Raw genomic sequence first — 20,684 nt, 5'->3', positions numbered from 1 at the left:
TCTTAATGGTTCGTTTCATAAAGTTTTTCAAAGAATCTGGTCGTTCGTATGCAACAAAAATTGTACGCTTCATTGCACAAACTACTTTTGTATCTATGAATGTCCATCCTCAAAATCTCTTTGCGTTCGGTAAAAGTGATGGTTATGAATTAACCCCTTTATCTCTATATTGGAAGATTCAATAAAAATATTTCATCCTGTCAGCTTTCAGTTAGAGCGTCGTCTTGAACAGGGAGTTGCGATAGCCATTATGAACATGACGTCACGTGGTTATTAGCAAAGTAGACTCAGTTGGCAGAGGGCGGCCACCCAGCCATTCCAATACAGTGGCGCTTATCAAATAAAAGTTAAACCACGATTTAACCTGTATTAAATCCAAATTATTCAAGTTCAGCACAATTCTCTTAAAATTCTAAAAGTTTAGCAAATTTGAGCCGCATCAGTATTCTTAGAAAAAAGATTTGTATTCGGATATCACTTAATAGAATAGAAATGTTTTCTCTAAGATACTAGTGCTTTGAGGACTAAGACCATGGTAAATTATCACTAAAGCAAAATTAAAAAAAAATTATTGTCAAATGACACGTATTGGCTCTGAAGATTATGACTCTGTAAGAGAATCTGCCCAGGTTGGCGCACTGCCTTCATCTTTTTCATTCACATCTAGGATCAATGTAGAATGAGCGTTTTAGCGCGCTGATTGGCTGAAGCAAAAAAATCGCACGAAAAAAGCATCAATCACAAAAATAAATATTAGAACGCAGTCATTTTAGATCTCATTTTTAAACAAAAAGTCACGGGGTTTTAATTAACCAGGTCAGATTGTAACAATTGACATATCTATAGAGAGCATAGTGTGTTATGCGCAGAATGGAAGATCTATTATAAGATTACAAGTAACCATTTTCATCACCACTAAATTTAAATGCTTATATGTTTTCACCATGGTCAGAGCCCTGAACAGTAATATATTGAATACTTCAAATTAACGATACCATAATATGCTGGAAGTAGACCTTTTCATAAATAACCTCACGAACATCTTTCGCCTCGAATTCAAACAATTACCATGGTGATTGAGTCTCTTGAGACATTTAATGATTTTTTTATGATTAGGGAGTAGTTCTAATAAAATCCGCTGGGAGTTAATCACCATTGCAATATTTTCAAAACAAGGCAACTGACGTTCGTAACGTGATTGATGAAAATATTTATTGTTAAGATTATAATTAAAATAGATTTAGTTACAACTAAATAAATCTACAGAATTGCGGGCGACCATTCCATCACGAGTATTTTCTAATTTTGAAGATGTCTAAATAAACTGGTCCCATATAACGGCACAAGTTAGGGCAGGATATTTCGTGCTGTCAATGTTTTCGTACTTTAATACCTTAAGGAAACTAATTTTCGTGTTTCTGGGTGTATATCGCAAAAATTAGTTCGCAAAATGTAATTTTTACTGAAAACCCTCAAAAACCCCTAGAAATATGAAAAAATGTGGGCAAAAAGTGGTCGTTAACCACGTAAATTGGTTCTGCAAAATGCACCAATTTAGTACTCTCTCGCACCACGAAAATGAATTCCGCGAAATTATTTCCCACTTAGATTAGTTCCCTTATGTCTTATTTTTTCAAAAAGTTCATTTTGCACCAAGTTTCATTACACTTCATAATGACTTTTGTTTACACTAGAACAGTCGATAGTATTTCCATATGGATGAGTTATGTCATGATTACGTTGGGTTCCTTTCATCTATGGAGAAACAAGCATAAGATTTGATCTTGCTTGAGAAATTAAATACAGCAGCCACTCCAAATTTCCTAAATAAAAGTGTTAGTTGTCTAGAGAAATGGATCTTTGACACGATTTTTCGGAAAAGGGGTCAGTAGAAAGTCCATTCGCTTTGAGTGTGCACTCTATTTTTCTATCATGTACAATCAGTGTCATAATATATTGGCACTTTTTCGAAAATTGAAGTTCAAGCGAGAATGTCAATTTTTAGGCCTTCAACTTGATTTCATCGAGTATTTCAATCTGGGAGGGATTTATTGGTTTCTAGGCTATATTTCAAGCACTACTGGACCATTTTTGAACTTTTGTTTCCTCAGATCCTATAGTCTTAAGTCTTAAGTCTCATGTTAAAACTCAGAGTTAAAACTCTACCCTTCCAACCTACTTTAGAGCACTTACAAATCGATTGTGGTTTCAAAACACCCCGATAAATTTCCCTTCTGTGCCAAGTATTTTGTCCCTGATTGTAGAAACCATGTCAGTTTAATGAAACAAATTCTTTTGAGTGTGGTTTCCATGTGGTAGCTAAAAGCACTTAAAGCAATTTGTCTTTTGCATTCCTATATAGGATGAATAAGAGAAATGTGAAACATTTTCGATGATCGCTCTCTCTTGTTCGATGTTGTTTTAGAGGTGAAAAGGTAAAAGGTCCTAAAAACCCTTTTATAAGGAAATAATTGTTTACCTTCTCTTTGGTATCTTCTATAGCTCTGATGATTTCATTTTTATGTCCCATAGCTAAGATGCCCAACACTTCCAAATCACTTGAAGTCAATTGAAGAATCTGGTGAGTTTTAACATATCCTTTCTTCGTGAAATTTTCTGCATATTTTGCCAACCCGATGTTGACCAACCATTGCTCAACAGATTCAAGTGTAGCATAATCACTGTCAAGCCAATCATAGCCTGGGAATCCATGCTATGATTTCTTCTTTGATAAACTGATGTCGAAATGTATAGCATGGTATGGGTTGAGAGTTTGAATTTCTCAGATCCTAATAACGGTTGAAAACATAGCCAATCAAATTTTGTTATTCTTTTACTGGTCACACTTTCTTAGAGAAAGCGCAACTTTCAAAATTTGGTTTTTATTTTAGTAAGTGAGGACAGCGCTAAATTCGAATTTCCCACTGTAAAAAATGTGAGTCCAATATTGGACTCACAGCTCAAACCCGTCTTGTGTACATCAAATTATAAAAAAACACACGACGGTTCTCCTGTCTAAGCCAATCATTGACTGATTTAAGATCAGCATAATCCGAAATTTCTGCATAATCAGCTCCATTCTTGTTACTGTGGTTGCTGTACCTGTTCAAAACAAAAAAAGAATAGATTTTCCTACCTTTTACTTCATACTATAATTTTCTCATCTGGGTTCAAGCTAAAAGGATGGAAGATAGTTGTTTGTTGACCAAAAGATTGAATTACTAGAGCCGTAGTATTAATTTTTCTTGAATTATTGAAAAATTAAAGTTCATTTTGAGTGTTTATTCTTTTTGATATCGAATAGAAACTACTTACCTTGAGATTGGGTAACTTGCATCAGTGGAGGCTAACATGCATTGCCCTCAAATGACTGACCAATCAAAGCAGCAAAATTTCAAAACAAATGAACTACACAGCTTCGCTCGCAGCTCTACTCTACCATTTTTGTTTTGATTTAACTTTGTATTTCAAGGATCAGACAGGTCATTCATTTGAGGGCTATGCATGGTTATTTAGGTGTGTGGCATTGGGTCGATGGATGTGCACTAAGTGGCAGTTTTTACACTAGGCTTGGATAGTGGTAGTATTCGAGCATTTTGTTTTCAACTATTTCCATCGATTATTTTTACTATTGATTTTGTTGTATATATTTTTTCTTTGGATTGATTTGCTAGTTTTGGGTTCAGTTGTTAAACTTTTCTTTTGGAAAGGTAGTGTTTGGCCTTCATTAACAGCTCTGTATTGCTTTCTTCATGTTAGCCTCCACTGATACAAGTTACCCGATCTAAGTAAATGGTTTAGATACAGTACATGGTTTCTACATGGAAATGGCGCATTAAGAATTATTTTTTAAAGCTATTTCATGAGATCTTAAAAAGAACTGCTCAACGGCCATCCCTTGTACAAATATTCATCAGAAAACTTACAAGGATGAATAGCCATCTGGTGTTGCTTCATCTAAAAGTTCTTCAGGGTTATCTATCCATTTGTCAATACGATTAAGGATTTCATTAATTGTTGGTCTTTTTGTATGCTCTATCTCCCAACACTCTAACATCATGTCATAAGCGACTCTTGGACAATTCTTTGAATATAAAGATATTGGAGAGTTCAGTTTCACAATTTAGGTGAAAAACAAATCAATAAAACTGTATCAAAATTACTATTTCATACAGATGCGAGGTTAAAACTGTGAGATGTTTAAATCATCTACTTTTGCTTTATAGTATTTTATCAATGAATGGACTACTCGGGTAAGTTATGGCATGTCTCAAAAACTGAATATTACCATAATTTTTAGATCGCATTAGCCGACAGAAAATGACCAAACAAATGACTGAACACGAAGACCTTATCATGAAGTTTCTAACCTGATGTTTTTTGCCAGATTTTTGCGAAAAACCGCAAAAACAACTAAAAATTGAATTTCTCAAGAATGGTTTATCCAATTGTCTTCAAATTTTTACCAAAAATGTATCTTACCATAGTCAATCATCATTTGAAAAAGGAAATTTAAAAATTTTGATGACGTCAGCAGAAATTAGTAAAAGACAAAAAATCCTATTATTTGCTGGCGTTATCAAAATTTCGAAAAAAAGAATTTTTCAAATGATTGACTTTAGTAGGATACATGTTTGGTGAAAGTTTTAGTTTTAATGACGTCATCGATTATGACGTCATAATCAGTTTTTGAGGAATTTCGCGAAAACCAGCGAAAAAACAATTAGGTTACACATCAGGTTAGAAACTACATCGTAGTACCCTTCGTGTTCAGTCATTTGTTTGATCGTTTTCTGTCGGCTAATGCGATCTAAAAATTATGGTGATATTCAGTTTTTGAGACATGCCATAACTTACCCGAGTAGTCCATTCATTGATAAAATACTATAAAGCAAAAGTAGATGATTTAAATATCTCACGGTTATGGTGATTTTAAGACATGCCAAAGAGAAGTATTGTTTAGTATCAAACCTTTAGTGGAGGTAATCGATAACCTTGATCTATTGCTTCCAAAACCTAAAACAAAACACAATACCAATGAATCTTTTATTCAAACTCGAAGCAAGTTCCTTAGTTCGCTTTGTCATGATTCTAGTGCTCATGAAACGTCCATTAGTAAAAAGTAGTGCAAATTGCTCTGGGTACGAGATTTTCATCTATCCTTACATAACCATATAACCTGGAAGAAAATACTGTTTTTGTCGTACAATATTTAGATTTGAAACCATAGTAGAGATAAAAGAGACTAATTTTTTAGTTAACTTTTTAGCAAAATATTTGTATTCGCTTTCGTTTCAGAGAAACTTGAGCTTTAGAAATGGCATCTTTTCTACACAGGCCTTTACACTCTCAGGTACAATGCAAAAGCATGAGTAGAGACAAAAATATGAACTACATACGTCAGCAGGAGATTCCATGTTCCAGTAAGGTCGTTCACCATAAGACATGATTTCCCAAAGTAAAATACCATAAGACCACACATCTGAAGCTGTGGTGAATATTTTCTGATGTGCTGATTCTGGTGCTGCCCATATGATCGCAATTTTACCATCCTGTTAAAACATTCTCTATAATTTTTATCATCTTGACTGATTGATCAACTGAATTGTATTAAGACGTATCAATCATTTAAACTTCTTTAAGATACGCAAGTTTATACAGCCCATAGCGGAAAGATAGAGCATCCAGCTACGGTTCAATCCTTGGCCAGGTTTACCAAAGATTTCGTACTTTATACAAAATGAGACTTGGCTCTCTGCTTGATGTTCATTTAAGAGAAGGATCAAGGTTAAGTGGAGCAACTCATGGAGAAAAAATGGCGCTCTCACCTTCCTTTGGCTAGAAAGCTATCGAAGGAGAACTGCGATCGCAGACTTACCTGTTAATTCGTGCTAAACCAAATCATGCAGAATTTTGAAGATCTTACCTTCGCCATGAAACAACCTTTTCCATCAAGTTCTCTGCACATGCCAAAATTTGAAATTTTACATTCTCCATTGTCAGCCAAAACAACATTTCTCGCTGCTATATCCTATTGATAGATATTTCAAGAGCTATACTAAAATTGCTTCAAATAGGAGATTAAATAGGAGACAGTGTTTTTATCTTTTAACGGTTTCTCACATCTATCCTAAGGGTTCCCTTTCCCGGACCGTCACTTTGATTGATAACCATGATCTTGCTACGTGGCTGACATGGCTCGAGCTCGCAATCCTTATAGGCTAGGCATGAAGTGAGTGTGCTACCACTCGACCACACCCTCGTGTATTCTTGCATAAATTTTGACTGCCACTAAATAAAGTTATTGAACAGTTTGACATGAGAGAAAATCTTCTTTTACACCACTTTAATTTAAATGGTCATGAGTTATGGTCTTGAATTCATGTAAAAATTGTTTGAACATACAACAGGCCATTACAAATACTTTACCCTGTGAATGAATCCAAGTTCGTTGAGATATTTCATGCCAGAAGCCACTCCTCTGGCCATTCCCAACAGTTGTAAATTGGTCAACTTCATGTCATGTTTCTGTGAAGCGAGGAAGATCTTTTAATAAACATTTCAAGCCCTTTGCCAATGTCGTACCAAGAGCCACTTGGAAGCACTTTTTACTTTACTAATGAACACTTAAAAATTGTAAGTTCCTTTATATAGCACAATCATAATTGGACAGTCAAGAATTCGTTGAGGTTCCTCACCTTCAAGTATAGGTTCAATGTCCCATTTAACATATATTCCAATGCGATGGTGTGTGGTTGTGATTTGAGAATAATGCCTTCATATTTGATGATATTTGTATGGTTCATTTTCCCAACCAATGAGGCTTCTTGAAGAAAATCTATCCTGTCAGATTCTGTGGCTGTTTCCTGAGGACAAAATATGATTTTATGAAAGAAATTGAGACATATCTGAGGTCAATAGGTAAAAAACGAAACTTGTACATAAGGTCTTAGATTATAATAGACTAACAAACTCGCCTGTTAATTAATCATGTTAGAGAGCACGCATGTTCGCTAAAATAGTAGCTGCGTAGGAGAACGAGGAAAAGTTGGTGAGAGGGTGCTGATTCCAGCCCCTGCGACAAATTTTCTTCCAACGCTGAACTAACTCTGAAGCCGAATAATCGGTTTTGTTTTTTAAAAAGGTTTTGCTGCTTACTTTCAAGGTCTTGATCACTACAGTCTTCATTTCTCCATTTTTCAACAGTGCACCTTTAGATATATCTAACGATTTCCCATTGGACAACATTTGGACAATTGTCAAAGAGTTTGGATTGATTTCAGGTCCACTGTTTTCGTCATTTTCGAAAGGATTCTCTAATACTTTACCATATGTCGAAGTCTCTTTCATTTCAACTATGATGAGAAAAGACAAAGTTTACTTTTAAGAATTTTTCTTCTTAGCGGGGATTGTTCGTTTAAGGAAACGAGCGGTTGTTTAGACAAAGGCTAGACTTTGTTAGTGCTAGAAAAGTATTTTTTCAATTAGAGCAAAGATATCGAACCTTACGGTACAGAAAATTCTTTTCTGTCAATTTAGTTTAAGCTAATCACGTGTCCAAAGATGTTTTAAATTCATAATATTTCACGAAATAACAGGGACAGAGTTTAAAATCAAAACTACCTTTTCCACCATCATCATCATTGATAGCTTTAAGATTTTTCTTGCGATAAATGTAAAACGCAACGATACCAATAATGATAACCAATAAAACAACGCCAACACCAACACCAATTGCCATATCTAAAGCAGCTCCTCCTTTGACGTGAATTTTTTCTTTAAAAGTGCTTGATTCACCAGTCAAAAGTTGTCCACCCACTGATACTTGTGCTGCAATCTATAAAAAAGGAATAAAATTTGAAAAAAAGTCGAAAAAACTAACCGTGAGCTCCGTTCTAAATAGGCCTAAACGCTAGAAACTGAATAAAAGAGCGAAAAACCTCTAGTGCCTTCAAATTTCCATTAAATACAGGACTAGAAGTGCTGCAACATTATTGTGAATCTACAAGTTAGTCCTAATTGTCATAAATTATTTTTCATTTTACTTCTACTGAAAATGTTTGTTCTTCAACATCAGGATCAAGTATGTGCGTTGTAAGTGTTGTTTTCTTTGTGGATCCTCCATATGTCAATAAGTAGGTGATGATATTGTTTCCTTTTGCAAAAGGTGGATCCCAACTCAATTCAACTTTACCATTGTCTAAGCTCTTTTGCATTAAATTTCGAACTTTACCGGGAACTGTAGGATAGAAAAAAGAATTATCTTGGCGAATTTTAGTACTATATGTCTTTTCTGATTTTAAATTCATTTTATAGTGTTAAAACAATATCCCTAAAAAGGTTTTGAACATTTCCTAGGAAAATTCTTTTGATTGTGAATGTTTCTTACCTCCAGGCAATGTCTGGAACGATTGAAATTCCGAAGTTTGATTTTCACCGATCATCCTTGAAACTTCACTCGAGAAAGTCACACTAATTTCATAATCAGCAAACGAACCAAGACCATTGATGGTAATAAATTTGTTGGTGGTGCTTTTAGGTAAAACACCAGAGGGACAATCATTGCAATCGACAATGTAAATATTTGTTTTGTTGACTTGTGATAGGTGTGACCAAGTGATTTCTACTGAGCTACTGGTTATGTTTAGAAAGACAATAGCTGAGGAAATATCTGGGATTTCTAGAGAAAGGTAAAATTGATTTATTATGAATGATCATGTGAATTTTCTAAAAATGGTTTTAGGAGGTCTTGCACGATAAAGATTGACGTAAACTTACTGTAACAGACAGCTAAAGGATTGTTGGCTTCACTAACTTCTCGTTTGTATTTATGCAGACAATTACATGTAGCTCGATTAGTACTAGAACGTGAGTTCAAGCCACATTGTGTGCATTTTTCATTTCCTTGTGTTGGCTTGAAATGTTGACTGTCACATTCTAAAGAAAATGTCGAGATGGATCTTGACAGTCCTTCGTCAATTGTTAAGGGAGCTAAATTTTCACGGAACTAATTTTCGCGTTTTTGGGTGTCTACCGCGAAATGCAATTATTACTTTAAATTCTCGAAAACGAAGGAAGGAAATTTCGACAAAAAGTGGGTGTAAACCAGGAAAACTAGTTCTGTAAAATTTGAAGGAAACTAGTGAACACTTAAATTTGGCTTGTAGAGTCAAGCCTTTTTACATGCTTACTTTTACACTCTTACAAATTTCTTTCTTTCTCGAATCCTTTTAAGTAAAAGCATTGACTAGTCGTCGACGCAGTCGTTCCATTCCACGCACATTTCATTAATAGCTTTTGATCACCCATTTTTACAGCGTTTTCAACACATTTTTTAGAGTAAACGCGTTTACTCATGTTAATTACAAGTCAACCTATTCCGCATTCTCAGGCTCCCGGGGCACTATTCCGGTATCAGACTTTTGGCTATACACTCAAACCACAGTAGAGAAATCCCCGTCACAGATAAATTTCATTCACATTTGAGTTCTACCTTTCAACACATGAACATCTTAACTTTGAAAAATATAAATTAATACTCTAATATCATACAAATATGGCTTCTTCTGCACCATCAACGTCTGGTACTGGGTTGCCAATCTACACTCCAGCCTCCTCGAACATTGCAGCTTCGTCTCAAGCAACAGACTCACAACAAACAGTCCCGATAACAATTCCGTCGTCCTTGAATCCTTTACCACGGGTCGTTCCAACAACAGCGTCAACTCCTTCAGTTAACATTACAACTCTCTTAAATAGTATTGTAGATCGCAGGATCAGCAACTTGTTCGGTAACGACAGAGGAAGGACTAGCACAACGTCAACAAGTCAAATATACCAACACCCACATCCATCTATATCTCTCACTCAACCCCCGTCACCACAGCAACCTCACCAGCTGTCGTTTTCCCTGACGGAATTCCAGAATTTCAAAATGGTAACCCTCAATGTGGGAATCCTTTCCTACAGCCGAATACAAACAACAGTCAAGCAAACGTCCTTCCTACAGTTCCAGCCAGAGTTATCACACAAATCCGCAATGGTGAGTTCGTGAATTTTGAAAATTTACTCCCTGCTAACATTGGCAGGCCTGCATCTTCAACAGTTTCCTTTAATTTTGACGGAGAGAGATTTTCTCTCACCAACAGTGAGGCTCACTGTTTAGATACTCCTAAAATGAAGAAACAGAAAGTAGTAGACTTTGCTTCATGGACCATGGCATGGTCCAACTTTTTCCAAACATTGATCCAGTTTAAGCCTTACCTGGCCCAAGAACTTATCGCCTACCAAACTTACATAACCCAGTTGGCACGACAGTATAATTTTCGAGCCTGGTATGCTTACGACCAGGCCTTTAGGATGTTTTTAGCTAACAACCCCCAGACTAACTGGGGTGTTACCAATGACTATTTATTCAATTTACATGTTAGAGGTCATGCTACTCCAACAAGGTGTTACATCTGTCAGAGTCTGGATCATTTAGCTCCCAGGTGCCCCTCCACCTCTTCTGCCCCAGGTTCCTCATTTTCAGGTTTCGCAGGCTACCACCGCTCCCGCACCCCCTTTTCAGCAACACAGAGCACCCCCAGTGTTCCCCACCCCTCTACATCCCGTGCTGCTACATCTTCTTCAGCGCCCACTTTCAGAACCTATCCTTAGCCGCCCTTTCCATCCCCCCAGTAGACGGCCAGTGCAGGGCAATCTGGCCAGATCTGCATTGCCTTCAACTGTGGGAATTGTGCCAGAGTCCAGTGCCCAAGAATACACAAGTGCATTGTTTGTTCTTCCTTCAACCACCCAGCCACTGACTGCCCCCATCGCCAAGGGTAGTGACAGTGCCCACTTGAGAGAGTTACCTTCTTTGAGTTTTCCCTTGCCTTCCTCCCCACACACCACTGTTGATCCCCACATTTTGAGTTTTTTCCTTGACGGTTACCGTCAGGACATTGTTGAGTTTCTTATTCATGGGTTCACTTATGGCTTTGAGTTAGGTTTTGATGGTCCAGCCCCTGTTTGCACAAGACGTAACAACCTATCTGCTATCGGCAGGTCCAAAATGCATAAAACATAATGCATATTGCATAATGCATAATGCATAATATTTGAAAAATGTCAATTTCAGAGGCTATAATAAGGAAAATTTGAAAGATAATACTGTCAACAAAACAAATACACCATTTTCTACCAGAAAATAAAGGGTAGCAAGCTGTAAATTTGAATTTTGGACGATGAAGAAAATCCACGATCCACTGAAAATACTTGCCGCCATTTTGATTTTCATAGTTGTATTTTACAGAACATAGTATAATGTAGAAAAAACACGAAAATATCTCCTCCGTATATTACTTTTCTAACTCGAAAACGTAAATTTTAAAGCAAGATCTTTCTGGGTTTTCTCAGAGATTTTTTCGAACAATTGCTAATAAATTTCAACGGGTTTACCCTCTTACAAAGCATTAACCATGTGAATGCTTTTTGTTAGATAAGCCAATACAAATTAAAGAGCTTCATCCGGAAGCTAGATCTGTAGATCAAAAAAAATAGACTTCGAATCTTTTTACATTCCATTGTTTATGTTTTTTTTAGAAAGAAGAAGGGGGAAACCTTTCTGATCTGTTGCATCTTCTTATTATTTATGCTGACGGAAAACCCTTTGTTGTTATGATTCGAATATTTTCTCTTTCGCTCGGATTCGAAAAGTAAATATTATGTCTGGGGAAATCCCTCTGATTGGAAACTCTTCTAAAGAGGTTTTCGCGTTTTTAGCCTCTGCAGAGGAGAGTTTTAGAAAATATAAAATCGTTCTGTAAATTACACAATACTATTATGCATTATGCAATATGCATTATGTTTTATGCATTTTGTACCTGCCGTATCTGCTATCCATCACAGCGACACAGTCTCTGCATCCATCCTGAAAGAGCTTCAGCGAGGTCACACAGCAGGTCCCTTCCCCAATCCCCCACTCCCTGACTTTCATTGTTCGCCACTTGGCTCCGCACCCAAGAAGGATGGTTCCCGAAGAATTATTCTAGATCTGTCGTCACCACGAGATCACTCTGTCAACGATGGCATCCCGGAGGATCTGTGTCATGTCAAGTATTCATCATTCGACGATGCGGTAAATATGGTGGTTTCTCTTGGAGTGGGTTGCTACATGGGCAAGATTGACATTCGGCACGCCTTTAGACTGTGCCCAGTTCGATCAGAAGATTGGCACTTGTTGGGCTATTGTTGGCAAGATCGCTTTTTCGTTGACGTTTGTCTCCCCTTTGGCAGTCGGTCATCTCCTTGTATCTTCAACAGCTTCGCAGACGCTCTCCAATGGATTCTCGTTTCTAAGTTTGACCTATCCGTTTTGGTGCATTATTTGGACGATTTCTTTCTCTGCTCTATCAACTTTGAAACGACTCGATACTACATGGATTTGGTACAGGCTGTTTTTGACATCATTGGAGTACCAGTGGCAGTTGACAAGCTTGAGGGTCCCAGTCAGTTTATCACATTCTTGGGCATTGAAATTGATTCTAGCTCCTTTACCATTCGTCTTCCTATTGATAAGCTTCTTGAACTTCGTCAACTTGTGGACTTTTGGTTGGACCGCCGGAAATGCACCAAACGAGAACTTTTGTCCCTCATTGGATCTCTTTCTTTTGCTTGTAAGGTCATCCGCCCCGGTAGAATTTTCCTGCGTCGACTCATCGATCTTTCCACCTCTGTATCCAAGCTTTCACATCACATTGACATTTCTACTAGTGTTCGTCTAGATTTGGCCATGTGGGCTGAGTTTTTGTCGTCCTGGAATGGTGTCTCTTTTCTCCCTGAACCAGCAGTCACTTCAGATTCTATTGCGCTTTTTACTGATGCATCTTTTCTTGGTCTAGGTGGCTTCTTTCAGGGACAGTGGTTGTCCCACCCATGGCCATACGACATGTCTGACCTAACTCACATTGCAGTTCTTGAGCTTTTTGCTGTTTTTGCCACCATTTCCGCATTCGCCATCCCTCTGACCAACAAGCAGATCACAATGTTCACAGATAATGAGCCTATCGTTGCAATCTGGTCGTCCGGCACTTCCAAGGACAAACAGCTTATGGCATTGGTTAGAGAACTGTTTTTTCTTACTGCTCGTCACAACATCTCTGTTCGTTTTGTTCATGTCCCTGGTCGTCGTAACACTTTTGCTGACTTATTGTCTCGTCTTCAGGTCGAAGCTTTCAAGTCGATATGTCCCGATTGTTCACCGAATCCCACCATCATCTCACCTTGTGTCATGGCCGTCTTGGACAAGATCTTGCTTCCTTCTTAAGAGACTCACTAGCATCTTCCACCCAAAGCACTTACATGTCAGGCGTACGATCTTATGTCAACTTTTGCCAATCTTCAAGACTGAACCACTTTCCCGCCAGCCAATCTTCACTTTGCTTCTTTGCTGTTTTCTCTGCAAACAGAGGTATCTCTCACAAAACCATCAAGGTCTACATACACGGCGTCCTCCATCAAAATTCTATGCTTGGCTATCAGTTGAATCTTCACGACATGACCATTGTACAACGTTTGATCAGAGGCATGAAACGACGACAAGGCAACACACTTACCAGAGCCGTTAGGAAACCTATCACCATCAATTATCTCCAAGAGATATAAATTTTTTTGCACACCTCTTGCTTCACGACAGCTGATAAATACATGCTCTTGACATCTTGTGTAGTGGCGTTCTTTGGGTTACTGAGAGTCTCTGAATACACATGCCCCAGTCGTTCCAAATTCAACAGCAGCATACACCTGTCACGTTCTGACGTTCAGTTTAATCCCAGCTTCTCCATTATGACAATACCTATCAAAGCAAGCAAAACTGACCCCTTCCGAATGGGAACAACCATACGTATTGCAGCCACCTTTGATGCCCTTTGCCCGGTTGGTGCCATGCGAAACTACCTTGCCCTCTCCCCGAGCTATTCTGGACCCCTTTTTCAGTTCTCCAACGGTAATTCGCAAGCTTTTGATTACAGCCCTCCCTACTATTAGGGACATCAATACACACAGTTTCCGTATAGGTGGAGCTTCAGCCACCTTAGCATCAGGTGCCTCAGACTCAATGATCCGTATTTTGGGCAGATGGGCAAGTGATTGTTATTTAAGATATTTGAGAATAGCTGACAACGACATTACTCAATTTCAGCAGAAAATGGCTAAGATTGTCTCCACTACTACAGTTTGGGATCCTGACACTTGGTAGTTTTTCAGTGCATTTTGTTCTATTTTAATAGTGTGGCAGATACCTACTTGCGTTTTTTCACTAGCTTGTGTTTTCTCTTAGTCCCTAAGTTTTAGGAAGCGCTGAGTTTGTGTGGCATGAGTAGTTTTGGCGACGATTTGGGGGTGTGGGTTACCCTGTAACCCCTTTCTCAGATCCGCTACCCATCCTCCTTATGGGATAAGATCACTCCTTAGGGGATAAGACACGCTCACCGTCCTCCATACGGTACACCGTCCTCCATACGGTTTAGGCTAAGTTTGTTATCTCTTGATGCATCCCCGATGACTCGCCAAAACTCACAATTTCTATTTTCGTTCATTTAATTTTGCAAGAATTTTCACTATTTCGACCAAACACATTTTGTCTCTATTCCTGTTTCCCACAGTTCTTTTATCACTCGTACTCTAGTTTTACAGGACACTATTTCGACCACATTTACATAAAATATTTTGAGTTATGTTTCCTTCAGGGCATTTCGACCACATCATCTAAAACATTTTTGAGTCATACTGTATTTGCCTTCAGGACTACCTCTATTTACATTTTACCTTGACGTAGGAATTAATTAGAGTAAACGCGTTTACTCATGTTAATTACAAGTCAACCTATTCCGCATTCTCAGGCTCCCGGGGCACTATTCCGGTATCAGACTTTTGGCTATACACTCAAACCACAGTAGAGAAATCCCCGTCACAGATAAATTTCATTCACATTTGAGTTCTACCTTTCAACACATGAACATCTTAACTTTGACCACCCTCCTTCCCCCTCCTTCTCCTTACAAGACAGTCTTGTGCTGCCCCTTTCTTTCTTTTGTTTTCAGATAACGATCAATCAATCAATCAATGGTCGGAGTCAAGATGCGCTGCGTTCTGCGTTGTTTCGATCCGCCTAGTCCCAGCTTGGTTTTCCCTAGGCAAGGTTTTAGCCCAGGGACTAGGTACGTTTGGGATGCATCTTGAGCTTAGGTGGGTGGGGGGTGTGGGTTACCCTGTAACCCCTTTCTCAGATCCGCTACCCATCCTCCTTATGGGATAAGATCACTCCTTAGGGGATAAGATACGCTCACCGTCCTCCATACGGTACACCGTCCTCCATACGGTTTAGGCTAAGTTTGTTATCTCTTGATGCATCCCCAATGACTCGCCAAAACTCACAATTTCTATTTTCGTTCATTTAATTTTGCAAGAATTTTCACTATTTCGACCAAACACATTTTGTCTCTATTCCTGTTTCCCACAGTTCTTTTATCACTCGTACTCTAGTTTTACAGGACACTATTTCGACCACATTTACATAAAATATTTTGAGTTATGTTTCCTTCAGGGCATTTCGACCTCATCATCTAAAACATTTTTGAGTCATACTGTATTTGCCTTCAGGACTACCTCTATTTACATTTTACCTTGACGTAGGAATTAACCTTTATATTCTTTTACTTTTTCTGAAAAGCTTGGAGCATTGATATTTCTAAATGTGGTAAGCTGACTGGTGGCAGATGGGCACGTGAGCGAAGCGAGACAAAAATCTACTTGCAGATTTAAAAACAAAAAATTAAGTCACAGGGACAGTACACAATCCAAATATGGTTAAGATAAGCCACCCAGGGGAGGACTAGAGTCAAACTTTGAAGATTTTGTATGCTGACTTTGAGATTTCTTTTTTTATATTTGATCGTGCTTTTAAGCCACCTTCAACATCCAAAGGACTCTTAGTGCGTTCAGCTACAGCATCTTAACCGGCGTGCGACGCCGGTCACCGGCTAGTCATTTATAATAGCATTTACTGTAATATTCTCTCCGTAACCAGGCAGTGGTTGATGAATCTACTAACTAAATTTGCAACTGCATAAACGGTAATTACAGCCTTTATTGAATAAGATGCGCTTTCTAGAAAACAATTGTATGTTAAGCAAAATTTATATTTTGGCATTGCTCGGTTCGTCATCGAAAAATAAAAATTTTCCAAAATTCAAAATTTTTGGTTTTTTGGAAAAAAGAGCCTCCAGGGAACATAAAATATTATTACGAAAACGTTTGAAAATTCGTTAAAAAGAGTCTATTGGCCAAAATTGACAATTTCATTTTTTGCCTGTCGAAGGTTGGAGCTTGCCCAAACACATTACAGGCAAAATTTAAAAATATCAATTTTGGCTCATAGACTTCTTAAAAAGGATTTTCAGACTTTTTCGTAATAATATTTTTTGTTCACTGGAAGGTACTCTTTCCAAAAAACCAAAAGTTTTTGAATTTTGGCAAATTTTTATTTTTCGATGACGTCATCGTTTTATGACGTCATTTTGCCTTATTTCCTTAATATCTCCTGATATATTCATTTTCAGATATAGGTTGTGACCTTTTTCTTTATCAGTTTTTCATGTTCTTTCGACTGAAACAAAAATTTTTCAATTTTGACGACTTTTTGTTTTGGTTGCCATAGTAACCAATGACGTCAGTTTCCATGGCAACGGGTGGTCACACCCGGCCCCACCTCTCAAATTTTGATCTTCTACATTCAAGGAACAATATTCAATCATAAAATCCCTTTGCACAAGCTGCTGCACACGGGAAGCTTTTTCGCGACATAGTGGCCCCTACTAGTTATTAGTATTGTAATATCAACTTTGTGTACCAACACATTTGTCATTGTATGTGGCCCAGTCATCTGTTAATCCTCGTCTACCAAAACATTTGAAAGTATGATCTTTTGTGATAAGGAGAAATGAGCAAATATAACATCAAAAACAAAATTTCCCTTGTCGTTTGGCTTCCGTTAAGGAGTTCCTTAAAATCAGTGTTTTTCATTTGTAATTTGTGTGTAAATTCGACCAATTGCAACAGTCGGGTTTGATTTCCCGATCTTTCCGGTTTGATTTCTCGATTTGGTTTGCGTTTACACTCGCACTTACTAGAATATCCTCTTTTAAATTTTATGTTAAATGTATTAAGAAAGGCTGACCCATGACAGTTACCGGAGTTTGAAGCCGTCATTACGGCTGTTTTATTTTGTATTAGTTCAAGCAACGGAATTAAAAAATTGAAATTCTCCTCGTAGAAGTAATAAAGTTTCATTCCAGAATAATGTGTCTTTTCCAGCTTTTAGACCATAAACTTGCGTGGTGGCCCTTTTACACCTTAGAATTGGCAATTTTCGTGCTCGCTTCACTCGCGTAATTTTACAAAGATATTTTCTTTTCATAGGGGGTGCCTAAATCATAATTTTCTAAAAATGCCTCCCAAATTTGCCCAAATTTTAGTCGACCTACTACGCTACTACCATAAACGTCTTTTACATAAAGGCTTGTGATCCTTCCAGGGAGGGTAATTCCTTTAAAAGTATTTTGTATTTATATAGACATACTGTCAGTGTCATATTTCGCAGTTTCTATCAACAGAATTCTAAAAAACATGCCACAACATAAATATGTAGCATTTGTCAAATAGCACTCTCATAAATGTCATAAAGAATAACAATCATCTACATATTAAGAAAAACGTTAAAACCTAATCCAAAGTTATAGTTTGGAATGCAAATTCAGATTTAAACATTTATTTCTGAAATCTATGATAAAACGTCTTAAACTAAAATGTACTTACTTTTACACTCATTTCCTTCTTTCTCGTATCCTTGTAAACAAATGCATTGTCCAGTCGTTGACGCAATCGTTCCATTCCATAAACACTTCATTGTTAATGGTTCATCAACAACTTGGAATGCATTATCAACACATTTTCCTTGATATTCCTTGACGTTTTCGGAGTAAGTTGGAGCATTGATATCTCCAAATACTGCAAGAGAACTAGTTGTAGATGGACATTTATAATAATATACTTCCAAGTCACTAACACCACCACAACCCATTTTTGAATCAAACAATAATCTAATAAATGTTTTGTTCAATTTGTTATCGTATGTTATGGTTTCTTTTGCATCAAAAAAGCTTGGCGGTCTCCCATTTTTCTGTGGTATTGGTACCTTTAGATCATCCATTACAGGGAAGTTGATTTCTTTCTCTGTTGGAGTATTGTGAGTTTTTGTATTGGGAAATGTATCTAGCATAATGGCATTTACTGTGATGTTCTCTCCACAATCTGGGTTCGGCTTAGGGAGAGCATTGCAATATCTCCCAGTAAACTTAGCATCTGCATAAACAGTGTTTATAGAGGTAATTGGGTATGATGGACTTTCCAGGAAACAATTTCTGGTAAAACATACTTGAAATCTTGGAGATGCCTGGTCATTTTCATCAAAATACCAGCTTGATACCCCATCACATTGAGAATTGTCTTTATTCCAATCTTCGGTCAAACCTTTTCTTTTAAAAACATCAAAGATATAAACCTTTTCTGATGATAGGTAATTCAACAGTGATGTAAAAATCAAGATCTTTTCATTTAGTCCCATTGTTCCTAATAAGTTATATCTCTACAAGCCTTCTGTTAAACTTGATCCTTCGATATTTATACGCAATGAACAAGTGCCATAAATGTGTTTTTCTGTTGTTTCAATAATGTTATATTCTCTCAAATTTTCGACCTTAAAAAGATAATAAACCAGGCTATACTTGCATTTAAAATTCAATTTAACACATAATGTTCTTTAATACCAAACTATAAAGGTAGAAAAAAATATTACATACAAAACAGAAAAGGGTAATTCCTCAATAAATGTTTGGTCTGGCGTGTAAAGATTAAGTGTCAAATTTCAGAGCTACTTTCAATATGATTCCGAACATGTCATGACCTGTCATGGATTTTACATAAATTCTTGTTTATTTTCATTTTGTATATAGACAATTTTATAGTTTTTGGTGACTATATCTGATTATGTCAAGTTTGCAAGTGTTTCAAAAGTGCTGACTGTAACCTCCCGTCAGCGCAAATTACTGTCGCGCTTCCGTAGTCATCACATTTTTGGCTCCTCTACTTCCAGATCATGGTGTACATATTTACTCAAGATTTTTAGGATTAACTTAAAAAAAGTTAAAGTAATCTCATTTCACCGAATTTGGCAGGCTTTGTGGCTTGAATCCGAAAAATATGACGTGATCGTAAAAATCAAATTTTTCAGGCGTAGTGACATGAAATCTGAGAAAAAATGGCGTGATTGCGTGAATTTTGGGTCCGCTTGGGGGCCTCTTTGATGGGGCATCTAAGGATTTCAAGTTTCTCTTTCAAACAAAAGGAATATTATTTTGTCATGTTCGAATAAGATTTTGAATGTTTGATAATCAACCATCTCAATTTTTGTTCAATGCCCGTGGTCAAGACAAAAACTCGAAAAGAGCTGTGTTATGACTGTTTTTTTTACCTGGATGACGTATTGTGACTTGAAAGTCACTTAACAAGATTCTTGTTATGAAATTGGCTATTTCCCTCAGATGGGTAATTTTCAAGCACCTTAACCCTTAGACGTCGAAAGACGTATATATACATTTTGAAAAGGTCATTTTACCGATACACAGTCTTTTGGTCATAACTCCTGACCACTTGAGATCCAGAGAAAAGAAATTTGCTATTTTTTGTAGCCGAGAGAAAGAGCTTTTCAACGATACCAAAGTTGATACCTGAATCATTTGTCCTGGTCAAGAAATGGCCTTTGAAAGAATAAATTTTCAGAAAAAAATGATGAACTTTTTGGCCTTTTTCAAAAAAATTAGCGGCTTTGAATGGTTAAGATGTTTACCGTGCGCTTCAGTAAATTATGACCATTTGTCATTAGGCTAGCAATAAAACATTTTGGTCCCAGATATGTTCCTCTGATATCCCTCCAGCAAAGGTATCAATGTGTCATACAGTGTTAGCATAGCTGTATCCGGACTTTCTTCCCTTTACACTGTTATGCATGTAACTTTTGCCTGTCACAAGTCCTGATGAATATATTGTAGTGGACCTTGATTTCTACCACTGATAAGCTTTATCTTGTTACATCTCGTTGTTAATGCCAAAAATATGTTGGAAAGATTTACATTGAGGAGAAACCTGGTTTGAATCTCGGATCCGGGGGGTACGACCCTTGATGATCGATGGGGGTGTGCTGCTGAAGTTCGAAAAATGGACCCTTCCTGGGACTCGTTTTTCGAAAATTTTAGTAAAATTTACGAAAAAAATGACCATTAATGGGACTGAAATTTCAAAAAATTTCAAAATTTCCCACTTTTTTCTCAAATTCCCTATAGGTTTGAGGGACCGATTTTTCTATTTTTGCGTTGTTTTTTTTTGCGATCCTACAAGGGACTCGTGGAGGTGAAAATGTACGCTGACCAGCGGCACATCCTCGAACCACTATTGGCCCAAGTATCCTCCCCGGGTTCTGGATTAAGGACTCGAACTTATTTTCGATCGATTAGCAGCTGCCAAAATACTCCAAGTGTTGGAACTGAGGTATGGCGAGTTTATTGGTTAAAAGTTATTTTTAGTGTCAT

At 37.4% G+C, this 20,684-nt stretch overlaps 1 protein-coding gene across 1 annotated transcript; it reads right to left on the bottom strand.

The window, feature by feature from the left end:
* Window positions 1-1,593: 1,593 nt before the first annotated feature.
* On the bottom strand, window positions 1,594-18,858 carry LOC136813973 (ephrin type-A receptor 5-like). The gene is made up of 14 exons (XM_067070486.1): window positions 17,857-18,858; window positions 8,390-8,680; window positions 8,046-8,239; window positions 7,624-7,837; window positions 7,159-7,355; window positions 6,699-6,866; window positions 6,430-6,528; window positions 5,927-6,031; window positions 5,400-5,552; window positions 4,972-5,016; window positions 3,927-4,084; window positions 2,967-3,102; window positions 2,480-2,713; window positions 1,594-1,755 (listed from the first exon to the last, which is right to left on the bottom strand). The coding sequence occupies exons 1-14, from the start codon at window positions 18,662-18,664 to the stop codon at window positions 1,663-1,665; spliced, it is 2,895 nt and encodes a 964-aa protein (XP_066926587.1). The 5' UTR covers window positions 18,665-18,858; the 3' UTR covers window positions 1,594-1,662.
* Window positions 18,859-20,684: the final 1,826 nt, after the last annotated feature.

This window comes from Clytia hemisphaerica, unplaced genomic scaffold, assembly GCF_902728285.1.
Source record: "Clytia hemisphaerica strain Z4C2 unplaced genomic scaffold, Clytia hemisphaerica genome assembly, whole genome shotgun sequence".
Classification (NCBI taxonomy): domain Eukaryota; kingdom Metazoa; phylum Cnidaria; class Hydrozoa; order Leptothecata; family Clytiidae; genus Clytia; species Clytia hemisphaerica.
The sequence above is the reverse complement of the archived record's forward strand: the minus strand, read 5'-3'. Positions and strand labels throughout refer to the sequence as shown.

Excerpts from the sequence above, each read along its gene's own strand:
- LOC136813973 (XM_067070486.1), bottom strand. The coding sequence starts at position 18,664 with ATGGGACTAAATGAAAAGATCTTGATTTTTACATCACTGTTGAATTAC. Across the intron at positions 8,681-17,856 it reads AGAAGGAAATGAGTGTAAAA|AAATCCCAGATATTTCCTCA; the intron begins GTAAGTACATTT and ends ACCTTTCTCTAG. Across the intron at positions 6,867-7,158 it reads TAGTGATCAAGACCTTGAAA|GAAACAGCCACAGAATCTGA; the intron begins GTAAGCAGCAAA and ends TTTTGTCCTCAG.